The sequence below is a fragment of the Lissotriton vulgaris genome, chromosome 6 (assembly GCF_964263255.1).
Source record: "Lissotriton vulgaris chromosome 6, aLisVul1.2, whole genome shotgun sequence".
Lineage (NCBI taxonomy): Eukaryota > Metazoa > Chordata > Amphibia > Caudata > Salamandridae > Lissotriton > Lissotriton vulgaris.
In genome coordinates, this window is record NC_141694.1 from 515,143,109 (window position 1) to 515,160,094 (window position 16,986).

At 44.8% G+C, this 16,986-nt stretch overlaps 1 protein-coding gene across 1 annotated transcript in view; it reads right to left on the reverse strand.

Annotated features, from left to right (window-relative positions):
- IMPG1 (interphotoreceptor matrix proteoglycan 1) overlaps positions 1–16,986 on the reverse strand; it is a 1,383,550-nt gene that overhangs the window by 1,008,044 nt on the left and 358,520 nt on the right. Inside the window, exons 7-8 of the mRNA XM_086925652.1 lie at positions 9,304–9,453; positions 2,123–2,181 (exon numbers count right to left, since the gene is read on the reverse strand). Of these exons, the coding sequence (XP_086781778.1) occupies positions 2,123–2,181; positions 9,304–9,453 (209 nt within the window). The remainder of the gene's footprint in view (positions 1–2,122; positions 2,182–9,303; positions 9,454–16,986) is intronic.

Genomic DNA, 16,986 nt, shown 5'->3' on the forward strand with positions numbered 1-16,986 from the left:
AATAAAGAGAATAAATGAGACTGCAAGTCTCTACTTTCTTCTAGTAGCGACTAACGGTTTTTAAACTCGGCATTCCTGCTGCTCAAAGCTGATACAGAAGTCAGTTGCTTTCCAGGTGTGCCAAATTGGCTGCGCAGATTTTATTACTAAAGGCTGTGGTAGAGGGGCAAAGCAGTACTAAAGAACCTATTTGTGAGTGATGTCCCAGTGGGTTTTAACATCTAATCATACACCACCAAAAAAAAAGCTTCATAGAATCATTACCGATGGTGAATGCTGGCGATTCAAGATTGGAAAAAGAGGTGTTTTTTGCTTCATAGATTGTCCCCTTTATTACTTTGATTGACGGGCATGGCACGCTCTCAGGGCATTGAATGTACTAAACCTACTTTAATGAGTGCTCAGAAAGGAAAATTCACTGTTGAAGGACGGCATATAGTCCTGCCCAGCTTGTAGTTGATGATTGAAATATTGGAATGGCATGGATGACACACCAACAGCCGAGCCAGTGGCGGGAGTTCCGTGGGGCAGAAAGGCGGGGCAGGGGAGGGACAGGGTGGAGGGTGCTAAACACCGGTATGGATAATGTGAGGTAAGTAAACAATTTAATTAATTATAAAAAAATCGTAGCGCGCCCTGCATCTCAAAATGCGATGCAGGGCGCGCAACGATATATACGTTTTATTCATTAAATCGTTTACTTATCTCACATTATCCATATTCCGGTGTTTAGCACCCCCCACCCCGCCTTTCTGCCCCACAGAACTCCCTCCAAGGGCCGCGGCTGCACACCAAGACTATCATGTGCTCCTTGCGGTAATCACCATGGCAGTCAGCCAAATTACAATAACATATAGAATTATAGTTCGGTAACAGTGAATTACAGGAATGTTTTACACCGTGGGGTTTTGAATGACATCAACTATACAACAAGGGCGAAGCTCGAGTTGTCTAGGTTATGTTATTTGGACTTATAGAGCACAAGCAATAACCTAAGGGTGTCAAGGCACTATGATGTGACTTTGAAATCCCAAGGTGAAAAACATCCCCATTACTCACTTTGTACCCATCTCTAATGTTATGTTATATGTGGCCCCCAAAATCATCTGCCCCTGATTTCAACTACTGCGCAGGGTCAGAGGATAATGGGGGAGATATACATAATATGCTCTTTCCTCCATGATTCAAATGTGAAAAATAAATATCTTGGGGCATATTACCAAGCAATAGCGATAATTATAGCGATAATTATCGCTATTGCTTGGTTAGAGACAACAATTTACCACTGAGCTGCGGCGATTTTTACCGCAAACTAACCTTGGTATTACCAAGGTTTATCGCAAATGCGATAAAAATCGCCGCATTGCATGAATATCGCTGAAAAGTCAGCGATATTCATGCATTACCGAGCTAATGCTCTTAGCCATGTTATCCACCTCCCATTGGATAACATGGCTAAGAACTGCTCAGGGCAGGTGTTAGCTTTTGGAGATATTCGCGCTTAGCGCGAATATCTCCAAAAGTTGGTAATAGGAGATAGCGATGTTAGCAACTGTTTTCAGTCGCTAACGTCTTGGCACGCCCACTTTGCATGTCATTAGTGATAAATATCACTGACATGCAAAGTGGGGCCCAAGATGGTCGATATCTCCTACTAGCTGTCGCTAACTGGTGTTAGCGACATCTAGGTAATAGGGAGATCATTTTATCTCCGCTTTCTTGGCTTTTAAAGCCAAAAAAGCGGAGATAAACCCCCTTGATAATATGCCCCCTTGTTTCTTTGATCTGCCCTGCCTTCCTTTCTCTACCTGCTGCTGTGCTTTCTGCTTTCAGTCATAGCTGCCATGCAGAGCTGCAGTGACAGGCTCACAGACAGCTCTGTCACCTGGCCTGGAAGGCCTTTATGGCATCACTATGACTTTCAGAAACTGAAATAAACAATAGATGCTCTCTAGGAGAGCCATATATAACAATGTAGTATAACATTACATACATTTCGTACCACAAAATGGGTGAAATGTTTGCATCAGTTGAAGGTCCCATTCAATTATGCCAGCCCCAATAACATTGTAAACGAGTCACTCTTAAAAAGCTTAACATGGAACATAAAGTCGTTACTTACCTAAACCTTAGCACTCTGATTTCTTTGAATCCTGGCAGTTTCTGAAAAACCTTCTGCATCTAAACATAGAAAAATATCTTGAAATGTGCACACATTGAAAAAGACATCATGCTTAAAAATGTTTCATTTCATGTAATGTATTTAATTTGGTGACATAAATACCAAGTTAGAGCCTCATTTAGAGTATGGTGGGAGGCCTGTTGGCCTGCCAGCTCATCAGAGGCTGTAGCGGACAACTGCCAGCCATATTTAGAGCTCCCCTCCGGAGAGGTGAGGACCCTTCTGACTTCAGCTGAGCCATGGCAGCTGCCCCACTGAAGGCACTGATGCTTTGCCGAGTGCGCTCCATGTTTGTTGCACCTGCTCTGCAAATGTTTTTGTTTTCAATATGAAAAATAACAAATCAATGTTGTTGATGTTATGGGAGTTTTCTACCTGTGTATGGAGAGCATTTATTTTGTATCGAATTTGGGACTTCAAAGCTTGTCTTGCAGGATTATTGCATGTCAGACCAGCCACCCTAAATATTAATAATATGGCCTTGTGAATTCCAATGGAAACCCATGTTCTGCTGTGAACATGGGCTTCTATTGGAATTCTCCAGAGCATATTATCAAGCCCATTATTGCCGCTTTAGCAGCAGTTTTCTGCCACTAAAACGGCGATAGTTTTAAACGCCCTGCTTGATAATATGCCCCTACATTTCTTAAGCACCAGTTTTTTGGTCGAGCTTGCGCTGCAAAGGAAACCGACCTTTTCCTAGGGCTTAGGCTTTTCAGCCAAGCACGTGCATGCGTTCCATTGCCTGCAATGGCAACCCGTGCACGTCAGGAGATTCACTCGCGGGAGTGCGCAGCCCATCTGGTCGCAATTATCGCTCCTGCGGGTGAATCCCTCCCCCGTGCTGCTGCGCAAGCGCATTTCTTGTTTATATTTATACCCAAATGTCTCAGCTCCCTTCGGACTTCACATTATTTAAATGCAGCTTTTCTCCAAACTGTGATCTCAGTTCGGAAGAAAGGTCTGCCACGCTTCTGTTGTGACCCTTTTTATGCACGGCTTTGGAGGAAAACATGGGCATTTTGTTCTTCTTGCGTTGTACCTGTTAACAGACACTCTTCGAGACTGTTCTCGGCATGATGTCTATGTGCTCCTCCTTCAACTTCCAAAAGGTAACATTTGGTAGCATTGCAAGGAAAGTTAGATTCTCAAAGGAATCTGCAACTATACATTGGCACAGGAGCTAGGTGGTAGCCACTGTACACATATCCCGCAGAGGCGATGTGTCAGATTCTGCGGCGTGAACCATGCAGACTTTTGTAGGCACTACTGTCAGCTTTATTCAGTTTACCAAGTCTGCGTTAAGTTGAACAAAACCTTTGTGAAGTTTATTTGCATACCGTATTTACATGAGACCAGGGCGTGGCTATTCGCGCGTTTCCAACCCCTGAAGAGTGACGAGGCATTGAAGCTCTTTAAGATAAATACCACCCTCCGCGGAGCCCAAAGTTTGTGGTCAATCCATTGGTTATTAGAATTATACTTGTGCTCTCAAAGAAACAATTACACAAATCTACTCCAGTTTCTTTGTTGCACATTAAGGTGTGATCTTTGGAGGAGGTTATGTGAGAATCAAAAGGTTGATGGAATGAATAGAGATATTGTTGGTTTGTAGGGATATGGTTTAAAAGAGATTAAGATTGGCAGGTGATTTAGAGTAGTCTATTAATAAAGGAGGCACGCAAAAGGTTGAAGGGAGGGAGGGGGCATTCAAAATAAATATGGGAGGTAACATGTAATGTTTAAGTCAAGGTAATTGTTTAGTGCAACGTTTTAGGAATATAGTAGGGACATTTTTGCATAGCATGCAGTTTAACGATGTACACCTGTATTGAGAAACAGATTTTAAATTGTACTCAAAAGGAATGTGATGTTTAACAGTCTTTCTAGAGACACTTTGTTTTTCAAGGGGTGGCAGATACTTGCCTCAGAAAGCAACCCCAGTGCTTGTTGACACCCCTTTAGGAGCGACTGTCAAGCCATGACATTTAAGCATATTCCAGTACCCATAATTACCATTTGACTTTGAGAATGCCATTGAAAAAATATCTTGTGCACATCACCCCACTGTAGGTGTGACACAAATACTTGTAAACCCATCCCTCTGTGCACCTCCGTCAGCAATACATTGAATACTTTGAAGTATTATTGCCCTTATGCATGCAAGTCATGTTACATCATACAAAGTACACATATACACATGTTAATGTAAACACTCGCCAACTTAATATATAACAAGGCAGTGAATGAATATGCTGCAGCTATCACTATTAGTAGATTCAGTGCATTGTTTATCCAACCTACTCATTACCTGATTCGGAAAGGCATGGGAAGGTGCGGCTGCCCGCTCTACACCCTGAAGAGCATTGGGCACCAAGGATGAGAGACTCAGTGGTCCACAGAAAAAATGTGTCTTGCGGTCACACCATGACTCTCCAGCATTCACCTTTCTTCCTAGTACTAGTGCATCACTATTCAAATCTCTGTTGACCTAACATGACATGTATATACTTTTTGCAATAACATTTCTTCAAGTTAGTAAGAATTATCTACTACTGGTGGATATTGTCAATTGTGGAAGCTCTGTATGTAAGTGAGAGGTCAGTTTTGTGGCCACCGAAATGCCTATGCTCACAGTGCAGTGTTCAGGTCTTCCTGTTGTACAATCTGTGCCCTTCATGTACAGGTGTCCTTTTTCCGTGTATCTGTTCATGCCATGTAGGTCCTTCTCTGTCTCCCTGTTATAGTGCTCATTTGTGCCTTTGATAATTGAATTGTCTGTGTGTCAATGAAGATTCCATACATACTTCAAAAGTAAAAATGAAGTGTGATTTGCCTATAAAATATCTCCCCACCGGTGCATCTATGGTTGAAGTGAGTGTGCATGGAGTACCCTGATAAAATGCTCCTTTGTCAGTACATCACACTTATTTCTCTTCTCCAGCCATGCAGTCGAGACACTTAATAGTACAGCAGTGACCAGAAAGACTTGTAGTAAGGGAGTCTTTGTTAAGTGAAAATTACCAGTGCTAAAGATGTATTACAGTACATTAAATTACTTTGAGATGGTGTGTTAGATAGTCAGTGTTGATATTTCTTTATCAAAACATATTGAAGAAGTCACATCTGATTGAAAGGTATATTTTCAGGCGCGACATTCAGATTCAGAGGTCACTTGGGACTGGAAATAATGTACTGGAATCTTGCTTGCCAAGCCAGATGCTCACCACGATATAATAAGGCACCTTCTTTGTTTTTTGTAGAGTGTGCAAGACATGATAAAGTGCATCGTGCCTTCGACTAAATGGTTTTACAGCTGCGTTAAAAAAATAAAACACAAAAAACTGCTATAAAAGACTGCTGATAGATGATATGTTAATTTTGCGTTGATTAGTCACAACTGAATCTAAGCCTGATTGTGGATTTTAAAAACCAAAGCACATAAAAACCTGTACTGCCCATACGCATTAATAAAACAAGCATGGCATAGCCAATAGGTCTTGCTTTTGGGACCTTATAAGTATTTAGTTATGCTGCACAATATCCTTGGTGCAACAACATCAACTGTTGCATGGCTAAACACTTATAAGGTCCCAAAGGCGAGACCTATTGGCTATGCCATGCTTGTTCTTTTGGTCATAAATGGACATTACCTCCGGATCCCTTCCTTGTCCCAGGCCTTACATCAAGTGTAAAGTCAGCACTTACAAAACAGACACCCTAATGCCCAACAAAGAAACACGTTTAAACTCCTTCCTCTCCAGGTACTCCTAGAAGGACTTTTTCCACTCAGAATTCTTCATTTTTGCCTGTCGCCTCTTTGAGGCGATCACAATGCAACTGGTTGGCTTTCTCCCGACTCAGAAGAGTTCTTTCTGTCAAGAAGATCAGTCTAAAAGTGAACTGACTGAGACAAAATAAACTTTTTGCAGCTTCAAGATACAATTCAAAGGTATTCTTGCCAAACTCAGACTAGCATTAGTGGCCTTCTAACATCTAACAAGCCTAGCCTGTGCAGAATGCAGATATGTGAGCATAGCTTGCCTTCCAGTTGAAAACAGACTATCTTGACAACTTTTCAAGCTGCGACAAGTCTTTGGCTCCAGGGGATTAGTGTGCTTTAAAAACATATCTTGAGACTCATTCCGAATGTTAAGCTCTAATTTCTTAAGCATGAAAAGAACAAAATACATTATTAATCCAGAAACGTTCCCTCTTATATGCAAATACCCCTCCCTGCTTTTCTTTAACTAAGAGGCAGCCGGCAAACTTAGATGGGGATCCTGTCAGATGCAGTAGTGTTCGTCATAAAAGCAGTGGCTATGCAAAAAAATAAAGAAAAAAACTGCAAAGAAAGTTTATGCAGATATATTCTCATTTATCTTTGTTTTAGAAGCATTAATCAGCCCTGTCAATATTCCCTTTGCGGTTTCGGAGGGAACATTCACTTCTGCTTCAGGTTTAAGAAAGGCCGGCCTAGCACGAAGATGCTTGGAAGGAATCGACGCCGGCTTGTGGTTGACTTTACCACAGGGGTCTCCTGGGGACGCTGCTCTGTATCATGCAAAACATGAAAGTGCTAATTAAACCGCGCTTCCTCCTTCTCAGCGGTACTAATAAGCAAGCCTCTGAGGCTGGTGTGTGGGAGAGGGAGGCCCTCGCAACAAAGAAGCCCGCGAGACCGCGGATGCGGATGCTGCTCACACACGGGCAACTGCAGCTAATTCCAACTTAACACTTGTGTTAAATTGTTCATTAAATTCGGCCTTGAAATTGAATTACTGTGTAAAACACTTTAGCAATTAATTTGCGATTTGCACTCCACATGGCTTTCCTCATGCAGGCCTAATAGTGTGCGGGCTATTTGTTATCTACAGTTGTGCTGATGAACGGATTTCAGGAATTCCTGTTTTTCCAGGAGAGCAGCGGATGCGACTGGATCAGCAAAACCTGCTACAGATGTCTGTGGGATCCTCTCAGTTTGAGACGCCGGGCTACCTGTAGTTTTGCGCGCACTGTGCAGGATGGTGACTCGAGGGTGACTTTGCAGCACCCAAAAAGGAAGGTTTCCGGTTCGTGTGTCACAGTAGCAGGGCGACTGAGTGAGAGGCCAGGCTATGAAAGAATGCACCCGATTCCCTTGTCAATTTAGGACAATTGGGTGCATTCATCACCAGAACAAGGTTTGAGGTCATCCTAATAAGTCACTAACATAGACGAGCTGATGCTAACCTATGCCCTGTGTCCCACTGCATACATGCAGAAATGCACATAGGAAGGCAGCAACTGTCAACATCCTCAGGATTGGATCGCGATTTACAAAACTATGTAAATAAAATTGAACAAATTAAATTGTGATTGGCTTTGCATTACATTTTCGACATCTTTTCACATGCCGTTGCATGCTCAGTCTCGCATTCTGTGGTGACACTACAACATTTTTCTTTAATAATAAACATTAGTGTGGTTAGCTTTCTATTCCCATTTTCAACTCTACTAAGTAAGTTCTCTGCTTGAACACAGTGGTCATGACCCCAGACGTTTTAGAAACCATGCTGTATGCAGCTAAATCTGTCTTGATCAATCTCTGGGCAATTGTAAAATTGTCAGCAGCCATGTCATTGATTAGAAATGACGCAGGCATATGAGTGGTCTCAAAGATCTGAGAATTAGGTTTAAAATTTTGACTTTGGAAGGAACGTTTGCATCCTGATAGGAATTAATATTTCTAATCAGACTTAGATATCAGCTTCTTCCTCTTTTCTACCATCCCCCCAAATAAAATATATCCTTAGAGCTCCTCCTTCACATTAGCATTACCAGCCATGGTGGCATCTGCTAGGCACTATGCCTCCTCCACTTAAAAAAACCCAATTTAAGACCATACTTTAAACTACATCTCATTGGTAAGCAACCTCGTGTATGGTGTACTCATCCGATGAGCAGTGCTTAATTTGAGCAGGTGGGGCCCACTAGCATTCATTTCTGGGGACAGGAGCTTATTTATCCTCATCTGACAATTTTTGAGAGAAAGGGAGGGAAAAAGACACAAAGAGAAAAGAAGGACAAAAAAGAAAGATGGAAAGAAAGTCAGAAGGGAGAAAGAAGGAACCTACAGGAGTGAGATAAAAGGGCAAGGAGTGTCTGATGGTTGATTCACGAAGTATGAGGTAAATTCCAGACTACGCAGCCATGGTATTTGGCATGTCGACCTCTAATAGCACCAGTCTCTGGCCAGAGCTTTGAGCACCGGCGCTCATTATTTCATAAATCAAGCACTGCTGAAGAGGGCCTGCACCTTCCACTCTCTCCCCTCCCTCTGTCATGCAGAACCCCCACTGGGCTAATCACGCACCCTCTGCTGTTACATTTCCTATTTCAACCTTTTGCCTTGCGTCTACACTACCTCTGTTTACATCCTCATATATTGTTTGCCGAACCCACACTGGGCACCACCCCATACCTTCTTCACTTCTACTACGTGCTATGATAGGTTACCCTCGGTACCCCATCCCACCGTGCTTGTCTTTCATCCTCCTTTTTCACACTCATCTTATCCCCATTTGCTTACCCTCCCATTGTACTCAACTGCTCCGTGAGCATATTTGCCTTGCTGCTAGGTTCATGCTATAAAAGTCACTGTATATACATATGTATACCTATAAATGGCCACCAGCTAGGAAGGAATCAACAATTACTGTTTTTGAACTACATAGATAATGTGATAAATTCATTTGAAAGGCCATTATTGCTTCCTTCAGCTGCCTCTCACTGGCATCAAATCTACGATTATGAATTCTCAATAAAAATTACCTGAAATATTTTTTTTTTTAAAAGACTCATGGAGAGAGATATGGAAAAAGAGCTGACGATAATGAATTCGCAGATAGAAATAATGGGTCTGTCTGCAAGAAAGAGATGTACAAACAGAGATAGCTCGCCTAGGCAGAACGAGAGGACGAAAGATAAAAAGAGAGTGGGACAGATAGAGAGGGTGAGATGAAACAAAGATAGAGACAGGAGAAAGCGTGAGAGATAAGAGAAACAGAAATAAAGCCTGGGAGCCGTGCTTTCCGACTTTAACGCCATGGAAAACTTATCGGTCTATTCCTTTGCCTTACCTTGAGTTGAAAGTCGGCTGCCAGTTCCTGGTAGGGCACTGAACTCGGATCACTGAGCTCCGCCGTGAACTTCTGATTGGTGAGTGTGACACTGAACTCCACCATTTGCTCTGTGGGCTGTTCCGGGACTGTGTTGGTGACCTCCAACTCCTGAAATACACATGACGAGGGTGAGCGAATAAACAAAAAGAGTCTTTAATAACAGTTCCACGTAATGAGCTGACAGCATGCTTCTCCACAACAGAATCTCTTTAAAATATGATCCACAGTTTTAGAGCCGAATGCTGGCTTATGGCCAGGACAACCTCCTTGGTGAGATTTTCGTTCACAAACTCAAGATGCCAGGAAAGTTCCTGGAAGCAATGAAAAGTGGGGCAAAAGGACCTTCTCACCCCTCACGCGCAGGCACTAACTATGACATTCCTAGGGCCTTATTTATGAAGGCCTTGCGCCGCCAGTGCGCCACTTTTAAAATGGGAAAAAGTGACGCACCGGCGGCGCAAGGCCTTCATAAATAAGGCCCCTAGTATGTGCGGGATGAGTCACTGTGGTTAAAATGTCTGTGTAGCTGTTTATTCCCTTTGTTGAAATTTCGAGTTTACACCGGAACTAAAAAAATGGACCTAGCCAGCACTGACTAGCTCTGCAATAAGGCTGCTTGAAAAGTTTGCTTTACTTAACAGTAAAGGAATGCCCGAACACCTAAAGAATACACTAAGACATTCTCACACTTGTGAGTTTTTAAAGAAAGCAAAGATTTTGATAGAACATCAGCAACTTTCGCTACTCCTTACAATTAAAAAACATAAGCAGTACGATTAGCAGATGCATTTTCAAAAGCCTATCTTGTTTAGGACGCAAAACGCGAATCCAAAGTACATGCAGATGTTGCAGCCCCAGCTCTGTTGTCATAGGTGAAAGCCAGGCTGGTGACCTCGCTGTTGAACAGCTTATGATACTGATGAAACACTGGTTCCGATTCACAGATACATTTTCGCTCACAAAACAGTTTTATAAGAGCAATTTGCTGGATTTACAACTGCCGTGAATTCACAAAAGATGACCTTGCAACATAATAAATTAAGGGCCATATGTATGAAACTTAGGTTTTGCTTTTCTAAAATAGCGATTTTTAGAGAATCGCTATTTGAGAATCGCAAAATGCTTTGTATGTAGGATTTGAATTTTTTTTTGCGAATCCTACATATTCCTTAATTACGAATCGCAAGTTGAGATTCGCAATTAAGGAATACCTCCCCATTCATTTCTATGGGCCTAGAGGCCCTTAAGAATGAATGGGAAGACCGTGTCAATTTGTTATTCTCAATTAGAGAATCGCAAATTCAGAATGCAATTTCAAGGGTGCCAGGGTGTCAAAAGAACACCCTGTTGCACCCCTGAAATGTGCATGTGTGCACACGTGGCACACAAACATGCCTGACGGGCATGTATGTGCACTTTGAAAAATGCAAAAAAGTGCATTTTCAAAGAAATCGCAAATTACAACCAACTTGAAGTTGGTTGTAATTTGCGATTCCTTAAGGCCAAATTGCACTTTTTCTGTGCTTCTTACATTGCATTTAAGGAATAGCAATTTGCGATTCCTTAAATGCAATCGCAAAATAAGGAATCGCAAATTTTGTGATTCCTTATTTTGCGAGGCAATTTTGCTCTCATACATACCATTAAGCCCTATTGCTTACAGGAGTGAGATGAAAGGGCAAGGAGTGTCTGATGGTTGATTCACGAAGTATGAGGTAAATTCCAGACTACGCAGCCATGATATTTGGCATGTCGACCTCTAATAGCACCAGTCTCTGGCCAGAGCTTTGAGCAGAGGCACTCATTATTTTATAAATCAAGCACTGCTGAAGAGGGCCTGCACCTTCCACTCTCTCCTCTCCCTCTGTCATGCAGAACCCCCACTGGGCTAATCACGCCCCCTCTGCTATTACATTTCCGATTTCAACTTTTTGCTTTCATACATACCATTAAGCCTAATTGCTATTGCAAAAGCCCAAATTCTGTGAATTTCGGCGTTTGTGATCGCAATTTGGAATGATACATACAGCCCATAGTTCCTCCTGTATAATTGCAAAATATTAAACCATAGAAAATCCCATGTAGAGTTTCAAAATGTGGTTAGCCTTGAGAGCGTGTAAACATCCACAAACAGGTTCAGTTTGTGGTCATCCACACACTTCTCTGAGCCATTTCTACCCTGGAAATAGTCCCCGATTTACCTCAGTCAAACGCTGTATTAAATGCTTTCCAAAATGGGGAGGGGAATGGAAAATGCCCAAAATATGCAGCGTGTAGGAGAAGGGATTTAATCAGAGGAGTACATATTATCCCAGCCAACTGAAAAAAAAGAAATGTGAAAACGTGCAACTGCTCACAGACAAAGGGGTCCATTAGGGTGGTGGACGGATCGCCACCACCATGCAGGCGGTGGTGATCCGTCCGCCATCCTTGCCCGTCCGCTACCTTTTTTCCCCCCGCCATATTACAATGGCGGGGGGGACCTTGGCGGAGGGGAAGACCGTCCGCAGCTTTTCCGCCGCGGTCGCCTTCCGACCGCGGCGGAAAAGGCCTGAGATGGTGGGAATGTCTATCAGACACCGCCAGCCATATAAGTATGGCCTGAGAGGAATGCCTTTCTGTGGCGGCAATGCGGGGAGAATTCCCCTGCTGTGCTGAGCGTTCCACGGGAGCCAATGCACCTGTGACGAGCTCAGCTCGTCATGAGCACAGGAGCACTGTAGCTCATGACGAGCTCAGCTCGTCATGAGCATGCGGGAGCTGTGCGTGCCCCCCTCCCCCCAGGACAGCAGGGGAATTACCCCCGCAGCAAAGGGGTTAAAGTCAGTCCCTAGTACAGTGCACTGTGTGTCCCCAGGTCCTGTAAAGCAAATGCTGTTAGTGGGCTGCAGCAATGATTGGGCCACCCACATAAGCAGCCTGTAAATGTAACTGAGGCCTGTCAATGCAGAGCTTGTGTGCAGTCTGGTACAGCAATGTCGACTTGGCAAGTGCACCCACTTGCCAGGCTCTAACCTTCCCTTTTTGTGCATATCAGTCCCCCCTAAGGTAGGACCAATGTACCCCTGTGGGCAGGGTGCAGTGTAGGTGAAAGGCAGGACATAACCTGGTGTGTGTGGCTTGTCCTGATAGTGAAATACTGCCAATTTCGTTTTTCGCTACTGCAAGGCTACCTTTTCCCATAGGATAGAATGGAGAATTTGCTTAAAACATTTTCAAAAAAAGGGGAGTAGCCTTGGACCACCTCTCTGCAAGGCAGCTCCCTGGCACTTACTAGAGGTACCTGGTGGGCTAGTTGACCCCCAGGGATCCTCAGAATTCAAGGGGACTTAATCCCCTAACTTAAAACAGGCCACGTGGCGCCTTTGCACAGTGGTGTAGGGAAGGGGCGGGGCCTGATGTGACAAGTGTGCAAACACGCCCTGTGGTGCATTTTAAGTTAGAGGATTAAGTCCCATTGAATCCTGAGGGGCCCTGGGGGCCTGCTAGCCCACCAGGCACCTCCAGTATGCGCCAGGGAGCTGACTGGCGCGTTGTAAATTGGGGGATTAATTCCCCTTGAGTACTGAGGTTCTCTGGGGGCCAACTAGCCCACCAGGTACCTTCAGTAAGCACCAGAGAGCTGCATTGCAGAGAGGTGTAAAAAGGGCATGGGCTCTGAACACCTCTCTGCAACGCAGCTCCCTGGCGCATACTGGGGATACCTGGAGGGCTAGTTTGCCCCAGGGACCCTCAGGATTGAAGGAGACTTAATCCCACAATGTGCCAGGGGGTGCGTTTGCACACTTGCTATGTCTGGCCCCACCCACTCCCTGCACCACTGTGCAAATGCGACCCCTGGCGCGTTGTAAATTGGGAATTAATTCCCCTTGAGTTGTGAGGGTCCCTGAGGGTCCCTGAGGGCCAACTAGCCCATCAGGTACCTCCAGTAAGTAATAACAACAAACAGATAAATGGAGGGTCCCAGGGAATATTTACCCGGTTATTCTGACCGATTTATAATTACCATCACGTTATTGTTCCAACTGGTAAATAGGTCTGTTTGACAACTGCAACATATTTAGGGGGCATCGTCATCTTAAATTATGTTCTCTATGTGACCACGTAGAGCACCCACATAGAAGCGTCGAGCTCGTGTAAGCAACAAACTACGTCTCCCGTCATGCCCTGCCGCAGGTGAGAGACGTCATCTCTAACCAATCACGCTTTGCGAATCAGATAACAAAAAACGTCTGCTTACGCAGCCCCGGCACCTCCCCATACAGCCCAGATGGCAGCAGAGTGTACCGACAGGCTGGTAAGCAGTGGCGACATTGACAGAAGTGGGTTGTTGTGTGTGTTGCCTTTAGATTCTTAACCAACCAGAGCGCAAACGATGGCCAGTATTACTTGAGCCGTGGCACAAGTATATATTGCTACAACTGGGATAGAAGGGTCAACATTTGATCAAATGTCCATTCAATATCGGGACACACAATTAATGAGTATATTCTCCTTCAACACAGCTTAAACATCACCCGGTTATTCTGACCGATTTATCATTACCATTACGTTATTGTTCCAACTGGTAAATAGGTCTGTTTGACAACTGCAACATATTTAGGGGGCATCGTCACCTTAAATTATGTTCCCTATGTGACCACGTAGAGCACCCACTTAGAAGCATCGAGCTCGTGTAAGCAACGAACTACGTCTCCCGTCATGCCCTGTCGCAGGCGAGTGACGTCATCTCTAACCAATCACGCTTTGCGAATCAGATAACAAAAAACATCTGCTTACGCGGCCCCGGCACCTCCCCATACAGCCCAGATGGCTGCAGAGTGTACCGACGGGCAGGTAAGCAGACGCGACATTAACAGGAGTGGGGTGTTGTGTGTTTTGCCTTTGGATTCTTAACTAACCAGAGCGCAAACGATGGCCAGCATTACATGAGCCGTGGTACGAGTGTATATTGCTACAACTGGGATAGAAGGGTCGACATTTGATCACATGTCCATCCAACATTGGGACACATAAGCTTTGACCTAATAAGCTCTGACCTAATATCGAAGCTGTGATCGAATATCAATACTATTATGCACTCTCTCAAAATGAAATGCATATTTGGTATAGCACCAGTAAAGAGCTGGCACAACCAAATATAAAACACTAGCAGCCCGCCCGAAGTTGTCCGGGGGAAATGAGGCTCAGTGTGCAGTCCTCCGGAGCGCAACCACCACCTTCAGGGCCCCCACAGACCTCCGGCAGCATGTCGCGTCTCGAATCCCAATTGGCAATGAGGCTCAGTGTGCAGTCCTCCGGAGCACAACCACCACCTTCAGGTCCCCACAGACCTCCGGCAGCATGTTGCATCTCGAATCCCAGGCCCCCAACCACCTGTGCAGCCGTGGGCCAAAGACCGGGTGACACTCACCGCCGCCGCCGCTCCCCAGCCTCGTGCTCCTGGCCGCTCCTCCCCACGCTCATGTCCACTCTTCAGCCTCGCGCTCCTGGCCACTCCTCCCTGTGCTCGTGGCCGCTCCTACCCCATGGCATGTCGGACCTCTACCATAGCCCATCACGGGCGCCGCCGCTCCTCAGCCTCGCGCTCCTGTCGCTGCTCCTCGCGCTCCTGGCGGTTCCTCCTCGCGCTCCTGGTTTACTTCCTGAATTTTACCAAAATATCTGACGGTGATGTCAGCACGTTCCTCGTTAGTGCACACGCCCACCTCGGACATGGCACTACTTCCAAGGGACTACTTTGGCAAATACCGTACTTTGCGCTTGTAACATATATTTTTTGCTGATATATAGCCTATGACCATCTGCTTACCCTGACCTTTCCAACGCTGTATCGGGTGTGTGGATTGACGCTGTGGTTCCCGAGTTTCCCGCCTCAAAGGCTGAAAGTTCTTCCTTTATTATAGTAGTATAGATAGAGACATGGAGGCATTTGAAGAGGGACACGATGCACACAGGGTGGAATCTGAGAGACTTGTATCTCGTTTTACATCGTTTGGAGCGCTTTCATGTCTTGCTCTCGCGTTGGTTTTAACTATGACTCTATATACCACTTTCTCTACATCATAGAGCGGTGCACTATCTTCCTGAGCTGTTGCCAGGCGAGGAGAGGCACGTTCCTCTTACCCTAGAGGTGAGCGAGAGGAGTTGTGTGACCCAGCGAATAGTAGCTGGTCACGCAGGATTGCCTAACAATAAGTTGACAATATAAGATGACTTACACTAACCATGGTAATGTCGTTTTTATCTTTGTATGTGTCTTTTATTTATGTTTGTCTGTGTCTTGATGACGTGCCTCCTGGGACATCCCCTGCACAATTAGGAGGACTACCAGGTTTGAACAGGTGATATCTGTATCAAATAAAATTCTTTCTATATTTTTCACCATTTAGCAGTAGCAAAAGATATAGGTCCTGAAGAAGCGGGAGATACTCTGTGATCTTTAAATTACCGCAGAAACATGTCGACCACTACATCGGGCCAGTGACTATTAGGTTTAACTTTTGGCAATTTTGCACTGAACTGTTTTTAGCTTTGGAAGTGAACGGCACCAGAATAAAATATTTTTTGCGTTCACTATTCAATTTTATTATAGAGCACATTTTCTTTTACTTTCACAATTTTTTCTTGCACTGCTTTTCAGTTACTAACACCATTCCCCTTTAAGTCCTTAACTTTACAGCCTTTCCCATAATAGGTGGCAACAACAAAGGCTCTCCACTTTGGGAAGTGGTTCAAATGATGCAAGGGCGGCAAAGGGCGAGTAACTGATGGATATCTTCCCATACAGTGTGATATCCTGTTGTGTGCTCTACTAACATACTTAGAGTACACTCTTAGTCATCTCGACACATCCTGACACATAGTTGACCCACAGTTATTCTTTTTGTATTGTACCTCCAGTAAGTGCCACAGAGCTGCGGTACAGAGAGGTGTAAAAAGGGGCATGGCCTCTGAAAACCTCTCTGAAACGCAGCTCCCTGACGCATACTGGAGGTACCTGATGGGCTAGTTTGCCCCCAGGGATACTCAGGATTGAAGGGGACTTAATCCCCAAATTTACAATGTTCCCGGGGGGAAACCTGCTCTCGCTTACAAAATCCAAACAAGTTTGTTAATGACAGGGTAGGAGCCGCACAGCTCCCGTCCTGTCATGGGGCACTTTAGGAATTCAGGCCAGGTGCAGGGGTCGGGGATTACATTCTTCACCACGAATATGTATTTACCAAAAATGCCTTAACACATGATTTGTTGTAAAGGCATGCGTGGTGAAGGCATATTCATGATTAAGAATTTCGTTGTTTAGACTTCGTGGTTCCGGCATGCGTGATAAACTCATTCGTGTGTGCTCATGTAATGCAACTGGTGCTATGTAAAGCGCTCTGATACTCGATTCGGGTCAAGTTCGCGCTATATAAAACTCTATTAAATAAAAAAAAGAAGCAAACAGCAGTGTCCCGGGGTGGGCAGCCCGGGACACTGCAGGAGCCTGCCCTGGGGGGTGGTGGTCCCCAGGACCATGGAGGGCTCCAGGAGGGGAGCTGCGCGGCCCCCCTCCTAAAGTTTGCAAAGCCCCAGGTGATGGTGGTCCCCGGGGTCGGGGTCCGTAACGGACACCCACATTTACATCTTAGTGTCCCA